Source organism: Notothenia coriiceps, unplaced genomic scaffold, assembly GCF_000735185.1.
Source record: "Notothenia coriiceps isolate Sejong01 unplaced genomic scaffold, NC01 NC01_scaffold00031845, whole genome shotgun sequence".
Lineage (NCBI taxonomy): Eukaryota > Metazoa > Chordata > Actinopteri > Perciformes > Nototheniidae > Notothenia > Notothenia coriiceps.
Window position 1 is genome coordinate 91,276 of NW_011364546.1, and position 25,360 is coordinate 116,635.

At 40.1% G+C, this 25,360-nt stretch overlaps 2 protein-coding genes and 1 long non-coding RNA gene across 6 annotated transcripts in view; 1 reads left to right on the top strand and 2 right to left on the bottom strand.

Moving 5' to 3' along the window:
• Positions 1-840: 840 nt before the first annotated feature.
• The window catches only part of LOC104960296 (egl nine homolog 3-like), a 44,482-nt gene continuing 19,962 nt past the window's right edge, over positions 841-25,360 (bottom strand). Inside the window, exons 1-3 of one of the 4 annotated variants that reach the window (XR_799973.1) lie at positions 11,177-11,293; positions 5,073-5,219; positions 841-3,558 (exon numbers count right to left, since the gene is read on the bottom strand). Coding sequence is in view for 1 of the 4 variants with exons in the window: in XM_010788278.1 (XP_010786580.1) it covers positions 3,499-3,558; positions 5,100-5,219 (180 nt within the window). In the remaining 3 variants the exon portion in view is untranslated. Of the gene's footprint in view, positions 3,559-5,072; positions 5,220-7,382; positions 7,597-11,176; positions 11,294-25,360 lie in introns of those variants that run through there. The other 3 variants (XR_799972.1, XR_799974.1, XM_010788278.1) reach the window with 3 other exon arrangements.
• Positions 14,594-16,850, bottom strand: LOC104960294 (dynactin subunit 4-like). The gene is made up of 5 exons (XM_010788277.1): positions 16,642-16,850; positions 15,888-15,958; positions 15,586-15,764; positions 15,353-15,396; positions 14,594-14,895 (listed from the first exon to the last, which is right to left on the bottom strand). The coding sequence occupies exons 1-5, from the start codon at positions 16,774-16,776 to the stop codon at positions 14,662-14,664; spliced, it is 663 nt and encodes a 220-aa protein (XP_010786579.1). The 5' UTR covers positions 16,777-16,850; the 3' UTR covers positions 14,594-14,661.
• Positions 20,379-21,696, top strand: LOC104960293 (uncharacterized). The gene is made up of 2 exons (XR_799971.1): positions 20,379-20,443; positions 20,648-21,696. It is a non-coding gene; the product is annotated as an uncharacterized lncRNA (long non-coding RNA).

Below are 25,360 nucleotides of genomic sequence, written 5' to 3' on the forward strand. Positions count from 1 at the left end.
ACCAAAATAGAGTTGATGACAATGTCATTAATGCCATGTGTGAGAGTAATGTTGGTTAGTTCTGGAGGAAATGTCATGAATGATGACAACTGATCTCCAAGAACTGTAACCATGGCTGTTAATGCATGGCATAAAGGGTGTGAAAGTGTCTGCATGTCTCCACAGCACGTGTCAGCTCTAATAGAGTGGTGACCTGTCCTTGCCGCTGACCAAATGCACGCTGGGTAAAACTCCCACCTCCCCCCTCCTACAATCCTGAGCAAGAGTACCTTTTGTATCGATTGAAATTATGCAGCAAAAATGTTGCCCATGTACTTTTGCAACTGACAGAATTGTATGTGTTATCTAAGTGCAGTGTTTAAGGAAATAGCCGTCACTTTCTAATCAGGGTAATTATAAATGTTAGAAATGAACAGGGTTTCCTTGATTGAGGTGAAGTTTAAAGCATGATTCGAAGATAATTTGTTATTTAAATGTGTACGAAAAACTCCCAATGACTGATTCATTATTCATTTTCACTTTAATGCCTGTATATTTCTTCCTCCCTTCAGAGTTGTTTCTTTTATCTTTGTCACATGGGTGCACAGGAAACATTCAAAGATTTGTTTACAACTAACCATATGGACCTACTGTGCCATCGGAGCTGAAATATACATTTAGTGTACTCACAGCTGACGTGACACCAACACATTTCATAATGGTTTTGAATAGACGTGTAGAAGTGGAAAATTGGGGGTAAATAACTGGAACAACTGAACTTGAACATTTCAACAGAGCCCCAGTATCCAGGCAACCACATTCTACAAATTACAGCTCATCACACGCCAAAGAAACATCCAATCAGAGAGCAGATAGGAATCCTTTAATAGTCCAAAGGGGTCCCCAAACATGGCTTGTTGGAATGATTGAAGCCTGTGCATGAACATAACAATAGAAATCATGCAACCGCTTAGTTGATTTAACATAAAGGCCCTCAGACCCAACTGATGAACAATGCATTAACAGTAGAATATTTGCATACAAATAGGATTGTTTGATGTATTTGAAACAAAAAGCCCCAATATTGGCTGGTGACCAAATATAATTAATAGTATCCTTATTATGTTGAACTTTTACCCCTTTTAAAATTGTTTATTTTTTTAAATAGTCTTTTTTTTTGCTGTGTTACCCAAATGACCTCAAATGTTTGTGTATTATCTGACGTGACATTATATCTGAAATCCAAAGTTCAGATCATTTTCATCATAATAAGGCCAGCCTTTTTAACAGTTCTACACAGTGAGCATACCACCCTTCAGATGGATAGTCCATAGTTCACTTTTTCCACCTTCTTGTTTGTCTTCTTTGCGGTTTATGAAATAATGGTCGAATCGAAGTTAGTAGAAATTGTTAGGATATAAAGTCATAACAACCAAACCTGTCATTATTAGTCCTTCTAAGCCAAATGTTGTCACGAGGTTTAAAACTGTTAAGGCTATAACAAAGGTGGCTCAAGTATAAGGTTGAAGACAATGACATCTGATTCTGTTGGCTATTTTAAAGATGAGGGAGCAGTAACTTCTTAGTCTACGTAGCAAGACAAAACACCTTATACACGCCAAACAAGCCGAGTGATTATACTGTCAACGTTAAATTAGGGGTTTATGTTATTTTTTCTCATCATCTTAGCCTTTACTGATTGTTTGATGAGAGCTAATAATGTTCATCCTCTGTTTAGTGGCACTCAGACAGAAGACAGACTAGTGCATGATCTCACACTCTCACAAACCATCATCAGGAGGCAAAACAGAGTTTCCTGTATCTACGTCATTTCCATATGCAGGCCTGGAGGTCAAGTATGTGAGGAAGTCTGGAATACAATCTCTTGTCTAGTTATGTGTCTTGTCATGAGGCTGGCTCCTCACAGAAGCATGAAAGCCATCCTCCCACCTTGCAGTTGCTGCTTTCCCTTAGAAAGAATGTCGCTGCTTCCTGGTGTGCAGCATCCTGGTGTGCAGCATCCTGTTAGTCCGCCCGTATTCACAAGGTGACTTACTTAACCAATACAATTACAACATGTACGTTAGACACCTGAAGCACATTATAAGGTAACCTATATTTCCTTCATGCATGTATTGATAGACATGTGGAGCCCAGCGGGGGTCTGAGGCTAAAAACGAATTGGTGAACATTTTGTTTAGTAAGCTTGTGCTCTTAAGTTCATCCTTTCACATTAAGTCTGCTAGGTTAGGAGATCATATTGAGAACCTTTTTCAAATTAAATATATATTTGATCATTATATGAATGATTCTTGACCAAAACAAAGTGCAAAAAAGTAGCAGAATAGTTTTAAATGCTAATTTGGTCAGAAAGCATAGAGGTTAAGCTCAAAGGACTAGGTTTTAAATGCCTGTTTTGTAATTGGCAATCACTTATTAAGAGGTGTAGGTAGGGCTGTGCAATTAATCGTATTTTAATCTCGATTACGTTTTTTGGCTTGCAACGATTACGAAAACAACGTAATCGAAATAAAACGATTATTTTGCTGCATTCCCTTTCGCAATGATGCTCTCAATTTGTTTTGCGTTATACATCCTGCCCGCACGTGCGCTTTCGCCCCTCCCTAAAAGCCCTCTCGGCCAGGTTGTGTTGTGACTGCAGTCTGTTTAATAAATCCATATAAACACGTTAAAAGGGAAGCTTTAGTTGCCGTGTCTTTATTCTCCGGTCTCTAGCGTTCAGTCAACTTTCACTAACCTCGTCAAGCTGGAGCCTCTTAGCTACTTCCTGTTTCCGGATAAGGGGTCACCAAAATAAGAGTACTGCGTGTAGCAGTGAGTGACATTAGTCATCATATTTATATATGTTTAGTAGCTTGTGGAAATGCGCTCCAAAATGTTTGTTGATCTTCTTTATTGGTATTTATTATTTTGATATTATTTATTCAAATGGAGATATAAATGTATAATTATTTAGTTTTATCGGTTTTTCCGTTGAATTATACTTAAAGTTCAGGGTATTCAACTGTTAAAAAAATACTGCTCAGATTGTTAATTTGATTTTTTTTAACGTTCAATAAATGGATGTTTTCAAAGTCAATGAATAATCATGATTGGCTAAAGTAATCGTGATTATGATTTTTGTCATAATCGAGCAGCCCTAGGTTTAGGGGGTAATTGCGTCACTTTTTGCCTGGCAGCATCCTTCAAGTGACTTGATGGCCTAATGGAGGGAGCGTTCTCTGACTCCCATCCCATTCAGCAGCCTGGTGGTTGACATGGCCACAAGAAATGATCACTCATTTTCTCCAGCCCTTTTGTCCTGATGCACCCGCTGGATCAGAGTTCCTTAGCGTTTTGCTTTAGTATGTTCAACAACTGCATCCTCCCGTGGCCCTGTCAGTTGTGTGATGAATAGGGACCTTTGCGACGCTGACCACAGAATCAGATAAAGGCTGAGAGTGGCCATGATGATCTCTGGTGAGAAGGTGAGCTTGTGGTACAAATTACCTTCATCTTTCAATCCCATGCTGTGTCCAGTAGGGTCGATTCGGTTCCTGCAGTTGACCCTTTTTGCAACTTTGACACAAAAGCAATGGGGTTTGAAAAGCCAGAGGTTGGGAGAAAGGGCACAGGTGTTAGTCCCCTCCACAAGTGCTGGTTGCTGTATGACATGGTAGTGCCATCAGGTAGAGGTTATCATGGGTCCAAAAATGTATGCTGGACCCAAACAGATAAAGACTTGGACCCTGACTTGACCTTTCTTCTACTTGACAGCGGGGACACCATCACATTCAACCAAAGAAAAGTTGAAACTAAAAACGGCCCAAAAAGACGCCGACCTTAGCAATGCCTATTTAGGGCTGTGCAATTAATCATATTTTAGTCTCGATAGCGATTTTGGCTCGTAACGATTACGAAAACAACGTAATCTAAATAAAACTACTATTTTTGCTGCATTCCCTTTCCCAATGATGCTCTCAATTTGTCTTGCGTTATACATTCTGCCCGCTCGTGTGCTTTCGACCCTCCCTAAAAGCCCCCTCGGCCAGGTTGTGAGTGACAATAGTTGTGTGAGTTCAGCGCGAGCGGCGAATAAATGGATGTTTTCAAAGGCAATGAATAATCGTATTTAATAATCGTGATATCAATATTGACCAAAATAATCGTGATTATGATTTTTGCCATAATCAAGCAGCCCTAGGCCTATTTCTTAAGTGCTATGGTTCTGTTGGACCTCTGAAAATACCCTTTTTTTCCAAGTGTAGCATCCTCGGGTAAGGCTGGCTTTGCAACCAATCTGTATGTGATATTGAGTAATTTAACTATGAAGAAGTTCTAGGAAGTAGTTCTCGCTTTAATCTCCCTACGTTTCCTGCAGGAGGAATAGTTGATGTATGGAAGGAAGCATGGAGGCACTAGCATTGGGTGTCGATGTATCTCTGCAGTGTTTCCCCTAAGATGGAATCATAGCAGCGGTGCGAAGGCACCCAGCAAAATGTGAGCGTGCAGCGCGTGGAATTTTTTTGTGCGTGCGAAGTGCGCCCCGCCAATATGTTTCTATGTGTCTGCCAGCACAAGAAAGGCTCTTGAGGCCTAGTACATAGTGGCAATGTCTCCAGATTTAGCTAAATACACCTTTATTGAATATACAGTAACATAAATACTACAAACCCACATAAAAAAATTAATAAAAAAGGGTCGCTACTTATTATTATTTTAATTTAAAAAAAGTTTTTGGTACCTGGCTGGCGCTCCCTAGCAGCCGCGCGCATATTTCAGCATATTAATGAGATTATCAAACAGGGAAAATGATCACGTCCTGACACGTAACCTCTACTGCTGACTCAGCTTGGTGTGAATACAAAACAGGATGGAGGAAGACCACAATGCCATTTAGACAAGAACTACGCTGACTTGTCATAAGCTTATGACAGGAAGACCAACTGGACAGTGAACAGGATACACATGGCCTGTTTGCCTTTCATTTGATTTTTTTTTCACTGATCATTTCAAATCATAAATTGAATACATTTTTCACAGCAAATGAGAAACAAGCCAATCTAATCACATCATCATCTAGTTATAATTACCATAATTTCCTCCTCACACTCACATACCTTGGCAGTCCAATCTTTGTTAAGGTAATATATGCATGTGACACAGCGTCCGTCGCCGTTGGGGTTATCCACATGGCGCACGTATCCTGTGCCGTTTCCAGGGTAACATGCCACCATTGCCTGAAGTCAAGAAGGAAAAAAAAGCATGATTAGTAAAAAAACAGATGCCCAGAAAGCACAATGCATTCAACTTCTAGATCATTATACATCATACATTTTGTCATGAAACAGTTAGTACTGCATGAACATGAAGAAGGAACATTGAAGATTGCATTAAAATCGTGTGTGTTTATGTCTAATGCTGCTGCCAGTGTAGCACTAGGCAGTCAGACCCGGAGCAGTGGAAGCAGCTCAGATTGCTCTTTGTGGGCCTGTGACGTGGATGCAGCAGACAGTCTTGGCACAGCCAGATGGCATTGTCCTCTCCTCACCTGCATCAAGACTGATACAAGCGGTCGTCGCTTACAACCCAGCTGCCCCATTATAAACTTTAAACTATTGAGAAAATAAACCGGAGATATCAGGCAGCACGTCAACTTCCCCTTGCCTTTTCCTGCTCTATTAAGACTTGCATGATCTGCCTGGGTGTTGGCAGCGAACCCCTATGAGCTCTTGTAAACTTCTTGTCGTAAACAGCGTAGAAAGTCCCTCAGCAATACACACACACACACACACACACACACAGAAATCCCTGACTTTTCTTTGAAATTAGACTTTCATGGAACAGTACATTTTGAAAAGAAAACAATCCATCTGATTCTTGCACTGGCCGAATGATAAAACTGCACATTGTATATATAACATGTTGGACTATAAGCACTGGAAATTACAAGCAACACTTGTGTGACACCATGCAACTGTGTGTGGGTTTTCTAACTTGAAAGGGGATCCGAGGTGAGCGGCGAACGTGCACAAACGCAGAGGGCAGGTTTAGCCCTCATGCACAGCTTCTAAGCAATGATATGACAAACAAAAGGCAAGTTCCTCCACATTTTTCCGTGCACTTGGATCAACATAAACGATAGCATAGCAACATTATTATAAACACTCACAGCAGACTAAACTTTATTTGACTTGGTCTCGTGCCAAGTTAAATAATGTCCTGCTTTGTGTGTTTCTATCTTGAGCGGCTATCTTGTCTGCAGACGAACGATATGATGCGCTACATTTCAAAATCTTTGGATTGCAGTTTTGAACAAAATCACTGAATAATTAATCTAAATCTGTTGGACTTCATACTTCTGGAAAGGTATATTTTTGTGTCCTATAAAATAACCGTATTGCAAAATCTGAACGTGGACATTATTTTCAAGTTCAGTTAGTGAAAAAAAAAGGATCCCCATCACACATACGTCTGATTGTTATTCTCATCTGACCATAGTTGCTTGCGTCAGTCCACATTGTGCTCACGTCTTTTGAATGATGCAGGTTAACACTGCAGCGCACGATATCAGGGCCTTCAAAGCAACACAACTCCAACAGAAGGATGAAGGGGGTGGGGAGCCAAACTGACAAAGGGCTTCCTGTCGGTAAGACGCAAGTACGGAGTAAGCTTTTCGTGTGAATGAGCGTGTGTCTGTGTGTGTCTGTAAAAGAGAGGGAGAGAGAAAGAGGTGCATAGACGGAGAAAGCAGAGGGGTGGGGCTGGAGCAGAAGAGAGAAAGAGAGGAGTGAACTGCTGTAAACTTTGACTCCTGGCCTCCCTCCAGAGGAAGCAGTATTTTAATGGTTGTGCTACGTGCAGAGCGTGAGGAAGGTTGGCTGATCCTCGGCTATGTCGCCCCTCCTACCCATAACTGCTCGACTCACACTGCAAGGCTGGAGATGGGTACAGAGTCTCTGCTAGGAACAGCGTGTATATGTGGACTCAGATGTGTGTGTGTGTGTGTGTGTGTGTGTGTGTGTGTGTGTGTGTGTGTGTGTGTGTGTGTGTGTGTGTGTGTGTGGGATGACTGAAGGTGAAGTGTGAGAGCCTTGGCAAAAAGACGAGTGCACAGCAGTTTCGCCTTTCATTCACAGCTGTTGAAACTGTAGGAAAAGGTTAATCGACTGCAGGAGAAGCTTAACTCTAGTACAAGCTCAACTATGCACCTGAGAGCATGCCAGGTAGTGTCGTACTAAAATATACAATAAAGCAAGTTTGTTTATGAAACAATATGCCATTTGATCAGGTCGGCACTTGGCAAAATCAAACATTCTTATCAGTGACAACTTACACAAAAGTGTACACAAGAAAACACATGGGACTGGAATGCAGATCAGCTAGTATCTGTAAATGCCGACCTTGAATGAAGTGCAGATTGACTTTCATGTGATCTGGTCATGAGAACCCAGCATGCCGAGGTACAAGGGACACCACTTTTGATCATATCTTCAGTCAGAGAACCACAGATGGCTTGCCACTAAGACCTTGAGGAAACATGCAGCAGCATTGCAGACAGGGTGGCAAAATGTGGAGCAAATCCCTGGTTCTGTACAATAAAACACAAGTGTCACTGGAATTGGAGTATGTTATTCCTTAATATTTCTCTGATGGCACCACTTCAAACTCGAAATGTCATATTGAGATTTATTCTTGTTCTGAACTAAATATCTCAACAGTGCCTGCTCAAAATGAACTTCTTCCGCTATAAGAAATTCTTAGGATTTCTTAATCCCAGCATTGCAACTTCTTCTTTATGCATCTTCACCTTTGGCCTTTATCCCCATTTGAGCTTCTTCCTGTCAGCCACTTATTCTTCTGAGTTCCACAGCGGCCCTCATTAGGAGGTTGACCTCGCTCTTCATGCTGTTTGTTTACATTCCACAGGCACAGCTTCAGAGGCCCACTGGCATTTACAGACCAAGAGTGAACTGGGGTTAGTTTTAGACAGTAACTATAATCTATTTTTGTGTTATGAGAAAATGTAACCGCTAATAGACCGGTGACAGTTACAGTCATTACAAAGACCCCCAAGGTCGCTGCAATATTTCAGACTATAATCAGTTGTTGATATGCAGAATGAAAGAAATTTAAAAATTCAAAAACGTATTTGATGAATATCCATTAGTATCCGTGTGGTGATTATATGGTGATTCCCTCTGTTTGGGAGACACTAATCTGTTCCACACAAGTCGTGTGCTGATGTTTATTTTTTTTTCCGATTCTCAATTTGTCTCAGACAACAGCAACTCCAAACTCAAAAAAATCCAGCGTAAACATGAATAGACACAAGCAGAAGTCAGACTAATATTTTGCATTTTAGATTATACCCACAGATATAAGGTTAGCTAAAACATAGGACTTTGCTTTTCTAAATGTAGTATTAAGTATTCCCAGTTCAGTTAGAGAATAAGATTGTGTACAGGTGTTTCCACAGAGTAATATTAATCACAAACCAAAGCTTACATTTCATATTAAAAAGCTGCAATTCCTAAGAAGGATATTAAGTTACAATAAAAATGATATCTCCATGCCTCCAATGTAACAAGTTAATATACTTCACTGGCTGATATCAATTCAAATAAGATGCGCAGCAAAATTCCAGCACTTTAACTAAATAACTTACTGTTTTCAAAACACAGGAGAAAGGGAACCATCTTGTATGTAACACAACACCTTCTATTGCAATTGGAAAAGCTTAAAGTGACACTTTAGTGCAGTCTGTGAAAAAAGCTGAATAAAAACAACACACCGCTTAGCAGGCACGCACAATAACTCCAGACCAGCTGCCGTAGCATTAAATAATGATGCTTTTTACACAATCAGTGATTTAACCAAGGCTGTCTGATAAGAATGTCCATCCCTTGCCCAAAATGCAAACCTCTACCATGTTTAATGAGTGATTCTGTGGAGTGTTTCTGCTTCCAATGACCAACTGTGGCAAACTTGCAGTTTTGTCACGACTGCCACAGAATCATAAATAATACAAATTCCATTATCAAATCAAATGGATTTATAAAACTGTGTCAAAAGGTTTAAAGAAACAGCCCTGTTGTCGCTAGAGCAATATGGTCGGACGCAAAGGGCAAGCCTCAGCACCACTTTAGCTGCCTTTAAATGCCCTTTTGCGGGATAACCTGATACCCATGTCTCTTTATCTCACCTCCCCATATCCACACTGTCCTGTCAAATAAAGGCCAAAATGCAACAAAGAGTTTTGTACCTGGGATCTCCATGTACTGTATTCATTACCATTGGTTCAAGCTTACTATAAACCATTGCTGTTCCCATGCAAGAAGCCACCATAAGTTCCGCTTCAGTTCCATTACGCAGAAATAAATGTCCAATCGCTTACATGAGATCAGCCTCCTTATGAGGTTTTCTTGTCAACAAAAAATATGTTTTACATTCAGTGTTTATCCATTCACAATGTGTGAATCATTAAGATCCAACATGTTGAATAGAATCCTCTGTAATGACGTGCATATAAAATGTAGTAAACAGGGTTTTTTTAACAATAGAGTTGATGGCATGTTATTGCCTCCAACACTTAATCGGTGGAACAGCAAAAACTAGAGACATGACATGGTGCCCCTGTGCGACCATGATAAAAAATATTTGTAAAGTGTAATGTGACTAAAACACATTCCTGAGGTACGCTATAAGAAAATACTTTTGTGAAAAATTACTTCAGGAATTTGCTTTCATTGTTGTGTTTACTAACTAAAATACTGTGCAATGGAGAAATATCAAAATCATTATTTTGTCAATTCATAACATTTTTAAATGTGTGATTCATTGACAATATGATAAAGAAAGACACTTTTGTTTGATTAATTACTTAAATCTATCATTGTTCAACTAATTGATTGATCATAACAGCAACACTACATATTTTATCAAGCATTGCCTTTAATCTGCTCATTACTGGTGGTTTGAATAGGGCAGCTGTCAAACAACAAAATCCAAACAAAACTTAAAATAATGGTTTGTCCTGATTGATAGAATCTGAGGGATGAAACCCTCTTTAATGGTCACACATGCAGAGCACACAGCAAACACAGTGAAATGTGTTCTCTGCTTTTAACCCATCCTAGTACCAGGAGTCTATACTAGGAGCAGTGGGCAGCTATTGTACAGCGATCACTTCAGTGCTGCCATCAGTGCATCCCCGGTTAGCACACTGATGTAAGCCATGATCTTGGGTGGAACGAAAAAGGAAAAGCTGCAAGGGGTCTGCTCACTTTACAGAAGAGATGCTTATCCAAACACGGGTACAAACAGTCGGGATGGAGACCTTACAGCACAGGAGAATGTGGGAACCGAGGCGGTTTGGGACCAGCCCGGGATAGCTCACTGTTTTACCTGTTAGAAAGAGGTGCTGCCTCGAGAGGAAATCCATGTTTAAAGTAATGACCTAGTTTATTATTTTCTTCTTTACTGTGGGCTGTGAACAATAGCAGCGCTACCCTTCACCCGTAACATGTTGTAGCAGAAACACAAGCAGTTTCTGGTATCATTACGCAAATACTCTGGAAAGAGAATTGAGTAAAGGCGTGGGCCAGGGATCCACTCATATAAACAGCCAGCCGCTTCTACTCTTACACTCAGACAAGTTATAAAATCACACAAGATAAGCTGACACATTAGGAAGAATGAGAGCATGAGCTAATCTTCAACACTGTTTTTTATATTCATATTCAGCAAGAGCTAGCAGAGCAGATATCTACAGTACTGGGACTGTTTTGTGCACTAACTGTGAATGGCTACATCGTGCCAAGCAAACTCACTCTGTAATTGGATCAGTCACTGATATTTTCTCGTTGCCAGTTGTAGAAGACTGAGCACAGCAAAAAACGTCAATTGAAAAAATGAATACATAGATATGTATTAAAGCCATTTTTAGTCAAAGTTCAATAAAATTGCGTACAAGTGTGTGGAAGAGGTGTCACTTTGAGCAAAGTTCCAACCTTCAGCTCACTGAGACTGGAGTGGCACAGGATCATTTATTAAATGACCAATTATGATGAATCACTTAAATCGATATCTTTCTAAATGTGTATTGAAATGATGCAATATTCATAATCCTAAATCACTTACTTACTGTTAATAGTATTTGTGATGCACAATTATTTTTATGTCATGCTCTACCCACCATAAATCCTCCCTGTCTTCAACTCTACAGCTGCGAACAGTCAAAAACAGAAGACCTCTTTCTCAAAGCCCCACTTGGATGACGTCCAGGAGTTCCTTAGACAGTCACGGCATAGTAAACGGAGAGATAAACATGTGCTCAAAGTTAGTATTAAATGTAGCTGAATTAAATCACATTTTATTAGATGCTTTATTACTGCTTGTGAGCCCCCGTTTATCAAAATACAACCTCACAGCTTGTCACATGCGACTACTGTCCTTCGGTGGTAAAGATTAAAACACTTTAAAGAAGAGCTGGTAATGGGCAGGCAAATATCTGACCATTAATGATGAAAGCCTGTGCTCAGCCTAATACCCAAATGTATTTTATTGTTAACGGTGTGATGGTTAAACAATAAGCAGGAAAAAGGTGGCATTTAGGTAGAGTAGGCGGAAAGAACAAGCGGCTTGCACAACCTATAGCATAATGTACAGTCGGCTCCAACCCTCAAAAGGACCACCACCGCATGACTTCCTCAAGCAGACTTACTCTATAGAGCCTTAAGATTTAGGTCAACGGTCAACTTCCTAATGAAAGCACACATGTCCACAGTCGCTTTGTGACATTGCAAGTGACGCAACAAATAACTCAACATGCAACAATATAGAAAGTTGCTCATTATTAAACACAACACGGGTAGGGAGGGAGAAAGATTGCCATCCGTCAGCAGTTTTTCCTGAAAATAAGAGGTGTGGCTAGCTGTGAGGTGGAATTGAATGACATGACATTATACATCTATACAGTGAGATAAAAGGCATGGCTATTTCATATTGCAATTTAGTGCAGGGATGTTTTGGGGCTATTAAGGATTTACAGTATATTTGATCAAATGTCATTAAATGCCTTGATTTGTCAGGTCATTAATTAACTGTGTTAACCAAGGAAGGTCCAGATAACATTCTTGCTTTTACTCATCAATAAATTACAATAAGAGGTACATTTTTATTACAGTAATAGCATTATTAAATGGTTTTTAAGTCCTTTTGTGAGTTGACATGTATGGAAAAGAGTCTATTATATGGCACTGTCCAGTGTGGGCAGCCTAAATATGAAGTGACTGTCATTATTGCATCAAGTCTGAATATTTGTGGATATGATGTTTCTTTATGTTGGCTCACCTCTACAGTCTGTGCAGCCCAGAGGTACACCAAAACTAACCCAAATTGTGGCTTGGGTGTTCATTTCGGACGCTATTCTTACAATACATTATTTTCCAAATACTCGAGTACTCAAAAACGTGAAACGCCCATCTATATCTTGAGACAATCACAAACTGGGTGTAATGTGGTATTATACTGGGTACACTGTAATTTCCTGTGCATCAGTTTCACAAAGACAACAACCATCAATAGTAGACCTAGTCCCTGATGGAGGGAAGAATAGTGCATCTAATCCTGACTACAAAACGGCATGCTAATCATAGTTATCATGTTACATATGCCACATGACTGTATAAATACTAGCGTTGTACACTAGCAGTAAGAATGTTTATTATGCAGCCTCGGCATAGCAGGCTACTATTTAACATGCTGGACATACTAACTTTGAGAGGGGAACAGCGAGTCAGTGACAGGACAATCGTGTCGCGGCAACACACACTTCTTTATATGTTGCCTGATAATGCTATAATGGCATCAGCAAGCATTCAACCGGCTGGAGCTGCAGAGAAACAAACATGTCCTGCTGCCTGCCTGCGACTTCTCACAATGTTATCAAGTGAAAAGGGGAAATGGAAACAATGACATTAAATAACTATTTGGGCAAAATGTTTTTCCTCTATCTTTCCAAAAGCTAACTGTGCTTACATTGTGTTGTTTCCCTTTGAGCCATTGATACTGGCGGCCCTCCATTTGTGCAAGTCATTCTGATTTTCCCTGGTCACAGCCCAGGCGTGTTTGCCAAGGCAACTCGGGCGGTAGGTGTGACTCACTGGCCAGCCGCGTGGATCTACTTCGAAACATACCGCTTGTTTAAAAATGTCTTTTTTATTTCAATTTATAAAAATGTTTCACTCTTTATTATTCCTTTACGCTTCGAGCCTTGAAAAACTGGATTAATGAAAGCACTAATGTACCTATCCCCTTAAAACTTGGTGATGTCTTATTTTCTGCCATGTCGCCATATGACTGTATGCATACATGTGGACCAATTATTGGCCAAGCTGTGAACGTGTGGAGACATGGAGAGAAATTGTGCAATTTTTTTGTAGATTGGCATCGTAACACACCAATTGTTCATAACCTGTTATTATGTATGGGAATTTTTTATGACATCTCTGCAGTATGGAACGCGGTGTAACGGTATACGTACCGAAAATATTCGGTATGGGCCCTTCGGGTCGGTAGACGTGTGTACCTAACGAATATAACGTTAAAGGTAAAAAATTGGGAACGTGAAAAACTTTTTGGAAGTAATCTCAGGTGCTGCGTCGCAGTGTTCAGTGTTATTTGCTCACATTGGGTTCAACGCGTCATAGAGCGACCAAGTAATTGCATTGGACGAAAGGCATACTATGAGAGCTGGTCACAGGGATGCGTTCAAATTTTGTCAGTAGTTTGGGGAACTGTCAAAATGGCGAACGCAGATAAAGTTGAGCTCGAAAATCCTCCAGCATCATTGAAGTCTCCGGTTTGGGAACATTTTGGTTTCGCAGTTAAATACAAGGATGACGGACAAAGACAGGTGGACTGAACCAAAGCTGTTTGTCGGCATTCTTCAACTAAAATGTATTACGCGGCTGGCAATACATCAAACTTGCACACTCATTTGAAAAGGCATCACCCGAACTCGAATATCACGGGGGCCAAAAGAAAAATGACTGAAGTGCAAACCCAACTCCCACTAGCATTTAAGCCTCCACCACTCGCAAAAAGTTCAGTGCCATGTTAGCAAAGCGCTACCTGGCTGTATCTGCTACCTCTGTCCCTAGCGAGAGGGTATTCTCCACAGCATGAGACATTGTAAGTGCCAACAGATCTGCCCTTTCGGCAAGTAATGTGGACAAGTTAATTTTTCTTAAAATCAACATGAAAATACAATGACAAACAAGTTCTAATATCAAACTAGTACAGTACAGTTCAAGTACAGATTATTTCAGTTCATCAAAATGCTGCACCTTAATTTGTATTATATTTTGTAATTTTTGGAGTGAACATTCACAGTTTAATAATAATGAAAAACCCCCTCTCCAGCGCGTACTGTTTGAATGACAGGAGTAAACACAGCTGACAGCCGCGGTGAAACTCCAGCGGTTAGGGTGAGAATATTCGCATTGCGTCTGTTGTGAACGCAGCAGAACGCAGTTCAGAAACCACTGTTCTGACGCTTTTAAAGCAACTTCGAGATGTTAACAGTATCAGGGGCACGCAGGCCATGGTGGCCGTAGGACGTACAATTATTTTCGGTGCTTCTTGGTCAGACCGGCCGTCATGGCCGCCGTGAAAATCCTACCCTGGTGCACTATCACGATATATATGATATCTCTGAAAAGGCATATCGTGGAGACCTAATATCTTCTCGACGATATATATCGTCATATCGCCCACCCCTAGCTCAGAATGAGTAATAAGTACCGAGAAGGCCAGAGGCATGCACTGTCGTCTCCGGGCCAGCTTCTTCCGATCTCTATCCTGCTTCTCTCTGTGAGCCAGCTGCTGGTAATACTCGATCAGCTTGTTGATCTGTAGGGAACAAAATATTATCCAGAGACAGCTTTTTGTTATTAAATAAGAGTGATGAAGAATTGGGGGTTTTGAGGTTAGTAAACATAATTTTAAAAAGGAACGTGGTCAAATACAGCAGTTACTTTGAAGTAACACAATCCAAGCAGTGTCTTTTGACCTCTAGGCTTTCAACATATATTGCATTCACTAGAAGGGGACAGATGGAAAACCTAAAAACATTATGCCTCCTACATTGGCTGTTTATAAAAAAACTTACATAACACGTAAAAGGGGGTAATTTTATGATTTGCTGGCACATTTGTGGTCCCACAAGTACTACAAACAGTTATTATTGCCTTTGCCTGTGGCTGGTTTTGTATGGGTCTCACTTATACATTTATTTAAAAACAAGTTATGATCAGGAAGCATGTGAGCAACTTGTGAGGATTTCAAATGGCCACAGGGGAAAACGTACCCGCTGAGTATGAGGGTTCTCTGGCTCCTGCCATCCACCACTGGCTGTACAGAACAAAAACCAAAACATGAGACTTTATATAACGATAAGTAACTCAAACAGCGGAGGACAGCTGTCTTCATGAGCTGAATTAATGAGCAACTCTAGATATACATCAGGACTTTGGGTTGTTGTGAGCTTAGAAATACATTTAAAGTGATAATATAATGTCAATATATTATAACAGCACTAACCAACTGATTTGTCGGCCATCCCCACGTCCCTGGAGGTCCAGCGACAGAAGCCACAGGCCAGGTAGTAGGCCTTCTTCATGGCCGTCTTGGTGGGGTCATCAGGCAGAGGAGCTGGGATGTTGGTGGCTCGGGTAGACAGTGTGTGCATGCAACACGGGCAGTCAAAACAGTTTGCACACCTACAGCAGAGCACAGATAATCCATAATGAATGACAGGTAATTAATGAAATAAACATTAAGAAGTGAGCAATGAACTGCAGGGTTTTGTGCAAATAGTTTTAGTGTGTACATGTCATTCTCACCTATTCTTTTTAAGCTTGGCCTCTGCAGATGGCATGTTCTCCAGACAGCTTGGACAATAGTGAGAGTCCACCTGATAACCAAGAAAGGGGTTCAGGAGAGGAGTCAGTCATCCACATTTTAAAGCTTATGTTACACTTGTTCGGTTCTTGAGTGTGTTGGTGATAAAAATACAAATGGGATTATTCTTAAATATCGCAGCATTTATGTGGTGGCGAAGATGGGAGAAGTATTTTTTTTTCAGGAGGAGAGCTTAGTGGTGGTTTTAAGCAGCTTAATCACGTGTTTACTAAGAAACATCAGGTATTCTGTAGTTGTAATACGTGAAAAGTCTAAGCACAAGGGTGTGGTATCTGTGAGACACGTTTACAAGATGGATTTTGACAGTGAAGACATGACTAGGGTGGACTAATGTTGTATAAAATAGAATGTACGAGTGGAAAATATTCCTTAAATATGGAAAGACGAATGATTTAACGTTAAGCTCAAATAATAGAAAGAGCTAGCTATCTAGCTAACTTGTTCGCCCATTTCTACTGTGCTCGACCACAGCATAAACGGAAGTTCAACCGTCACTCGCAGCCAATGAGATGCAGAGAAATCGTGATTGACAAGCAGCGTAGCCATTCAATGGGCCAGATGGTTGGACTAATCCCGCCTACCTGTCAAACTACTGGCAAGCCGGCTAACAACACAATAGCTAAATTAAGCTAACAACAGCTAGCTTGATGATAGCAGGGCAAACGGTTTACGTACCTCGTGAGACACACATTCCAGAGACCGTAGCTCACTACAGTAACGACAGAAATAAAGTTGAGATAAAGGGGCTCTGATTCTTTTTTCTCCACGAACCAGATAGACAACTCTATCTGGCTGCAGAAGGGACGCCATCTCTGAGCAGCGCAGCCGAGTCTGTGGGGTGACTGCCTGCACTGCTTGGACTGATGTCACCGCTAGTTGTCTGGCTGAGAGGAAACACAACGCTGGAGAACTCATGTGGTCAACATTAAAACTGCCACAGAAGTTTTCCAGGACCTAAAATGCAGGTGGCAAACTCTAGTTGAGGCAGTGGGGGTAGAGGCTTAAAGTTAAGTAGGCTTACTGGACACATATCCGTTGGATCATAATGTTTGTCAATTCAAATTCTACTGTAAAAACATAGGCATTTGAGTGTAGGTCACAATTCTGAATCATAAAACGTTTAAGGATTTCATAAAAGTCCATCGGAGCAAGTGTTCTCACCAAGTCTAGGTTTCCAGAGTTTGAAATAGTAATTGTAAAGTAAAAGACAAGCACTTTATGTTCAATTACAGACAGCGTTTATCCATGCATGGGCCTATCTCACTGTGTACATTTCTAGCCACCAGAAGGCGTCGTTCAGCAGCTGTACGGCCCTCCGCGCCTCCGCCCCCCCGCTGAGATGGTCTGGATCATAGACTGTATATATAAATGATAATAATAATAATACAAATAATAATATATAAAATGCGGTCTGGATGCAGACCGCATAACCCTTTAGGAAACGCCCCCTATAGGATCCACCCCCTTTAGGATCCGCCTCCTTGCTGTGGTCTGCATACAGACTCTATTGTTAACTGCTGCCATCGTGTGTTCAGAAATTGTGTNCGGTCCTGTTTTAACTGCTATTACATTAACACAAAAACCATTAATCATCACCACATTTCATTTAACACCCTTTCAAACTGTACATATTGTATCAGACTACTGGTATACATGAACAACTGCAGTAAATATACAAAGAATAGACACTGAACATGTAGTGCGTGTTCCAGGTATGATCCATGTGGGGGGATGGGGACATAAGAGCGGGAAATGTGTCAAATTGTTCTGTGTGTGTGTGTGTGTGTGTGTGTGTGTGTGTGTGTGTGTGTGTGTGTGTGTGTGTGTGTGTGTGTGTGTGTGTGTGTTTTATATGATCCGGATGGTTACTAATTGCTTTTCTTTATGGCGGTCATTTTTGACCGGGAACACCATGGGTGTTACAAAGTTGACTAAATCATCCAAAATTCAATGAAAGTGGTGATCAGCAACTTTATATGTTCAAATGTGTACTGGGAAGGATATCATAAAGCCTTAATGCAATCGAATGTAAAACAAAAAAGTTATGATTGATGAAAGCAGTAAATCGGTCAGATTTGACCCGAAGACAACAGGAGGTAATAGATGTCTACCTTACATTTGATTAGAAGGTTAATAATGCTACAACAGCTAGTTTAACAAATGTATACTTTGACTATGGCATAGTTCAAAGTTATAGTTCTTAATTAAACTGTGGATGGTCGTACAGTGAATAGCACTAATTTGCCATGCGATCATTGAGATTCAATACTTTATTTCAAACTAAAATATGGCTCAAACTTGTTTTCAAACCACCATCTCAGCGGAAATTATGAAACAACAGCTTCAAGGCCACTTTACAATTCATTGCATTTAAAAAACTACCATGAGCATAACATTTAATTGCAGATTGACTACAAAACTTTAGTGTTAGAAAGGTTTCACTTCTATGTTCAGATCTAGCTCGAGGGTGAGGTGGCTAACTTTTAAGGTTCAAATCAAGTCAGTCTTTATTTTTACAAAACTGTCTAGCTTGCACTAATATAAGAGCAATTTAAGACAGGCCTAACACACTTATATTGCTAAAACCTAGCTACAACTGGTATTGCTAACAATGACTAATTTAGCTAGAAGTGGTTTTGCTAACAATGGCTTACCCAGAAAGAAGTGGTATCAGTAACTTTCTGAATTGTTCCGTAACAACAAGTCAACACGAGTGTGACGTCAGTCCCAGCTTTGATTTCTGACAGTTAAAAGTAATTTAGCATAACTTTCTCCTGCCAGTCACTTCATAATTAATGAAGAAATAAAAATGAGTGTCTTTACCATCTTACTTTTGTCAAATAAGCCAACATAAACTAAATGCCGAAATGTCAAATCATTCCTTATAACTATGGGTTTATATGAAAGGTTCAAGATGAACCCTCTTGTCACAGTGTATTAGTGACGTGTAGCTACACCTGTCTTCACTCTGGATGGTGTTGTAAGACAGACACACACTCCCACTGGGACTCTGAAGATGAACTTGAAGGACATCAAGTTAGAGCCCATTGCCTACTAAACAGATCTTGCTGACTTGGCCATTAGTTAGTTATTTCTCTCTGACACACACACTAACACACTTGGCAAGCAAACACACATAATTGCGTCAGATTTCAAAGAGCGACGATGGGTTGGCCCTTAGCAACACCACAGATACATCGTTCATTTAGCAGATTGATGAGCTGCATGTGTCTTTTGGGAAGAGTCTTCAGTATTATTACTATCAGTCATGTTGACGGTGGATCTGGGATTGCTGTGGAGAACAGGACTCATGTAACTGAAGCTGGAGGAGGAGAGAGTGCTAGTGCTAGTGGAAGGGCGGACAAAATGTACCACTGCAAGGCCAACCTGGAAGTTCTATCTCTCCATCTATCTATCTATCTATCTATCCATCTATCTATCTATCTATCCATCTATCCATCTATCCATCTTTCTATCCATCTATCCATCTATCCATCTATCCATCTTTCTATCCATCTATCCATCTATCCATCCATCCATCTATCCATCTATNGAGTCCTCTCCTCTCAGACTGAGAGGCTCAGGTGAGCTAAAGGACTCTCTGAGTGTTTAGATAGTTAACTTTAGTCTAAGATATCTCAGTGGGTCTCAAACGGTTTGGTCACTCACGAATTATGTAAAGGGCACACCTTCATATGATCATTATAGTTATAAAACAATAAGAGAATAAATGAAACAGGTATGAAATACTATATGACAGTAAAACAAGAATACAGTTTAAAAGGGTGATTTGTAAAATATCCCTAAAGAAAAAGTACATCTGTTTACAGTTCTGTTTCAAATGGGTGTTGAGAGATGTATCCATAGATCTCTTAATTTTGCTCTCAATGTGCACCAGATTGATGCATTTAACTTCAATATTTAAAACAAATCTTCCCTGGGGAGCATCCAAATCACTCCCCTTTTAAACTGTATTCTTGTTTTACTGTCATATAGTATTTCATACCTGTTTTTCATTTATTCTCTTATTTTTTTTTACCTATAGGCTAATGATCATATGAAGGTGTGCCTCGGAAATAATTGTTTACATTAATCGTGAGCAAACCGTTAAAGACCCACTGAACTGAGATAACTTAGACTAAAGTTAGGACTCTCCTCCACCTTGTTGTTGAAAAAGCTCTTTATATCCGTTAGCGTAGCTCGCTAGCACCAGAAGCTAACAACAACGATCTCCGGTACCGGTGCGCTCTCTCTCTCTCTCTCTCTTGCTCGTGCACGCACACAAAATGGCTCGTTCCATGTGTGGAACGAGCCATTTTGTGTGCGTGCACGAGCAAGAGAGAGAGAGAGAGAGAGCGCACCGGTACCGGAGATCGTTGTTGTTAGCTTCTGGTGCTAGCGAGNTGGCACGTCTGGGATTTGCCTCCAGTCACATGTGACAACAGGGGGATGGCTATTGAATAACTGTCCTCCATGTGTGGTTTCTGTACTTAAACGGTCATTGAATACAGCTGACTAATCACGTTGAAGTTCTTAAGTAGGGGACCTAATTTGGCATATCACATTTTGCTTTTGTTAAATACATATTTCGGAGTTAATCCGTGTATTAAACAAGCTTATTGGGCTATTAGATACTATCGGCTGCTTTTGCTTTTTCTACTGTGATGAAAATATTGTGCAGGTCCTTGGAGACCTTCCGACAAGTCAAACAGTTACGAAGGGGTTTAAAGGGGCACTGATCTGGCCTCTGCTAACGGAGAGGAACGACACGATTCCTTCTCTTTCCAAAGAGCATCTGGATTTGCAGTGCCCCAGGGTAAGTGTCTCATGCTTGCTCAGTCAAATCCTTCTCCTAACACACAGAGTTAGAGATTGGGTTTATTTTCTTACTCTCAGGCCTCCATTGCTTTAAGTTTTTATAACAAAACATACCTACGCAAACATATTTTTAAGACATTATGCTACTTGCTCCCTTAAAAGGAGCTAAACCAATAGAAAAACGGTATCTTGTAGGACTCTTCTGCTACACATGCAAAACCTGCCAGTTCTTGTATGTTCTGTTTTTTGGCTTTCACTGGGGCTCGCTTTCAACTACAATCTGTCCAGATGCGGTCCTTGGAGAACTAAACTGGCCCACACAGGATGAGGATGAAGACAGTGATGTCTCTATTGGAGGATTCCTGTAGGATCACAGGATTCCATGCGCACTTTTATTGAGATGGGTAAAACAACGTCTTCAAGCTTTGTTTACTGAAGTTTGTACTCTAATTATTATAACGAAGGCTGCGCTTCCTCTGTTTTTATGTTTACCGTGGTTTTCAGCTACAGTAACATCCAAGGCGTTAATTTTCAAGTAACATTATTGTGTTTAACTATTAACTGAAAGCAATTATAATAAAAGAATTTTTCTTGTTTAACTCTCCCCATTCCTTGGGAACTTGTGCAGTTCTGGAGTTGGATGGATGTGCTTCCTAATATGCCTGGATGTGACCGTGGTTTAGAGCAACTTCCCAAGCTCTCCACATGCCTTTCACAGCTGAAACTTCCAAGACATTACAAAGAGTACTGTCCGTTTTGAAAGGGCATTCTTGCTCTATTTGGAGCACTGAAAACTGGGTTCGGAAAATGGGGGGGGGGTTTTTTTTCTGAAGAGGACAGACACCCCTTAGTACTTGTGTAGGATGTGTTGGTCTTTTGTTTGGCGGCCAAAAATGTATGTTTTTCAGAGAGAAAAAACTCGTTAATGCCTACTCCGGCCAGTTTGTGTACACTGAAAATATATAAAGATAAACATGCTTTCCTTGTTATTGCACATAACAAGGAAAGCATGGTTATCTTTATATATATTTTCAAATTTTAAATTGATATTGGTTACAAAATGTTCATTAACTGTAACAAATGTATATTGCTTGATGCATTACAGTAAGTGTTGATCACAAGCATATCGGTTCAGTGCAACACATGTTATAAAATGACTACTGAACGTAATTTCATTACCATTAAATTTGTTATTGTATTAAAATCCAATATTACTGAATCTTGGTACCAGCGTCTTCATGTAATCAGTCAGATATTGTCACCTAATCGTCCTAGTCGGAAACTTTAAAAGCTACATTTCCCACAGCAACAGCCTTTGATACACACACATTTACTGTAGCATTTCAGTCAATAAGCTCACAGTTTGTACATAGACATTCCACACATTGGACAGAGGGCTCATCAGGGTCTGGAAGTCTTTCCACTCCTGGTCAGTCAGTGACGTTGCAGGCTGAACTTCAGGGGACCAGCACATGAGGCTGGCGATGAGCACCATGGTCCAGTTCCAGTCAACTCCAAACTCAATGTCAACCTGCAATTGCAAGAGCTAAAGTTAGAGTCAACCAAAATCAAAGTTTTAGTATATATGTCAGTTAATTCATTTTATATAACCTGAACTTTTGTATCATCTCCTGGAATTCCTGATTAATGTCCCATGAACTGCTTTGACATCAATCAAATAATTAAAAAGAGCAGAAAGCCCTGATGTATCATTATCTTCCTTAATCGCTTGTTCTGGTTGATCACAGCATTTTAGGAATACCTCATAGAAGTGTTTAAAGTGCCGATGATATGCAGAATAAAATAATTCCATCACATTCAGTTTCCTCGACAACAGGCCACTATTTGTTACATTGTGCTACTATATGCACTTTGGAATGGACCTCCATTGTATTATTTGTTTTAAACAGTTTGTGTAACACAGTGGTTCTCAAACTTTTTCGGTCAGGCCCCCCCTTTGGAAAGTAAAGTCAAAATCAAATAAACTTTGGAATACAATCAAACCTGTATAGGGCTCCTGCTGGGCCTCACGCTCATGGCGGTCCACAGTTGCATTGGGGACCGTTTCCTCTATGTGCTTAGTCGGTGGCAGTTCCAGCCTTGCTGGAAAACTGCAGGTGTTTCTGCATGTGCACAAAGCACCAGTGCAGAGCATAGAGATGCACTTCACAGTCAGGATTGAGAAGGCCTTCTCTCTCTAGGTTAAAAACATTGTGTTAGAAGAGATCCAGCACTCCCCTATAAACGTTTCTCCAGAGCCTTTCTATCCTTTTGAGGAAAGAAGGAAAAGAGAAAAGGAAAATATTTTAGTCTGCTAAGTGAACAAAAAAAAATACATATGCAAAATATCACCTTTCACCTACCTAATTCGTAAGTAATTAGAATTGAATTACTTTAATTAGAAGCTAAGTATTACTTTTTTGCAGATGATCAATTGGAAAATGTTCCTGATTAAGGTGGCAAGTGCACCAATAATTGCCTCCGGAAAAAAGCTGGAAGTTGGATTTTATCAAACAACATTTTGCTTGAGCAAAGTTCATCAAACTTGGGTGAGGTTTTTCTACTGTAAGCTTTGTTGAAACTGGATCAGGAAATTATATCAGCTGAACATACTATGGATGTATAAAAAGACGGACTAATGCCATATTTATTGCCACATTAAACTTGTTGTGGTTCAATATTAATGTTATGTAAGGTTCTCTGGACTGGAAAATACATTCCAATCCAAAGTTCCAACAGTATTTGCCCAGTCATGCAACGTGCTGGGACTTCCACTAAATAGATGTTTGAAAAATATTGTTATCTTTCCTTGTCAAATTATACAGTTGTGTCATAATTATAGTGTTTGTATTATTAGAAATATAACTTTTTTTTTTCTATGGTTTTATCTTACGGAAGACGAACAAAAATAAAACAACAAAATTAATAATGGCTAAAGCAGCTAAGAATAGTTGACATTGCAATCTTTACCCAAAGGACTTAATTTGATAAAAGTTTGACTTGAAGTTTAAGGTCTTTGATTATGGACACCTCTGCCAGCAATGTGTGATTCCTGTTCTCTCCTCGGTTTGCCACCATGTAGCGGGGCAACGTAACTTTTCTCCACCTTTATCTGACCTCCACGTGGATGGCACCCGTAGACATTGACGGTCCAAAAAGCTTCTACAAACTGTGCTGCCCGATTGTTGGTGGCAGCACTCAAGTACCGATGAGACGGGACTAAAGCGCTCCATTACCCATGCACACAAAACGCCCCTAAAGGGATATGTATAGGCACAGCATTAAGCGTCAATCCACTAATGTATGTACAGACATTTACACATTTAAAAGGCCTTATCTTAATAAAAGTTCTAATTACAATAACATAAATCATCTTAATTTGCATGTAAAAACTATTTGCATGCAGAGGAATTTGGTGCAATAATAATTTGGTCCATTTCATTCATATTTTATTTATATTCTCTTGCAGTTTTTAACTTGTTTTTTATGTTCTACCGAATATTGTATGTTGCTTGTTAGAGAGATCTGAGACTTCAGATTTTCAGTTACAACAATAAATAAGCTATCATGCATATGACAAAAAGCCTTTGAATCTTTGAAGTCTGGTTTGCATTGAAGCTGTTGATGCATATAACACATTTAGATGCCCATCTTTTGTACTGTAGTGAAGTTGGATGTTTTGAGCAATGCTTGAGAGATTAATGATTATACTTACCTATCAGTTTGTGATTGCCGTTGATGTGCCATAACTGTTTGGTGCTGGTCAAAGTTCTTGGGTTCAGCTGCAGAGTGCGGGGGGAAATCAAAACTCCACCTGGATCAAACGCGCCGGCATGGAATTCCTTGACACGTGTGCCTATTATTTCGGGGGAACCAAGCAAGAGATCATGGTGTTACTGCAACATAATGAAAGTAAGCATCTCCTTAAATATGCCGATAATGTGATTTATTATCAAGTAGTAAAAAAAAAACACTGCATGGAGGATTATTATAATAACAACAATCCCTTACTCTTGTATGCGTGTATCCCTCGTGCCATTCAGGGATGCCCCACCAGTCATTTGCGTATCATAGTTGGGATGATGCTGCAGAATTTGCGGTAACAGTTCTCATCCAAACTTGTATCTAACCATAGTCTATATATCTTGCACCTCTTGTCATCAAATCATACGAAACAATAGTAAGGTCACAATAAAACTATTGTCACCTTTTCGCACATGTACAATCAAAGTCACATCAGAATGAGTGTGTGGCTCTGTACTTAACCTGCATTGAAGATGTAGGTGTCATCTGGAAACAAATAGCTGCTCTCTTAAACCTCATTTACTATTATTAGGCCTACATCAATGTCTGAGGTAATGGTACTGGTTGCTTTGTCATACTAAAGCATGGTCTTGTATTCTTTGCCACGATCACATGTCTCTCTGATTGTATTTGGTTTTCACTAGGGCTGCAACAAACGGGACTTAATCTGATAATCGTTAATCTATCGATTAAAACGTTAATCGATTATTCGGATCCGTTAAGGTTTTACTGTACTACTACTTATATCAATACTGCTTATCGATCCGGTCTT

Excerpts from the sequence above, each read along its gene's own strand:
- LOC104960294 (XM_010788277.1), bottom strand. The coding sequence starts at position 16,776 with ATGGCGTCCCTTCTGCAGCCAGATAGAGTTGTCTATCTGGTTCGTGGA. Across the intron at positions 15,765-15,887 it reads GCCAAGCTTAAAAAGAATAG|GTGTGCAAACTGTTTTGACT; the intron begins GTGAGAATGACA and ends GCTCTGCTGTAG. Across the intron at positions 14,896-15,352 it reads AGAACCCTCATACTCAGCGG|ATCAACAAGCTGATCGAGTA; the intron begins GTACGTTTTCCC and ends TGTTCCCTACAG.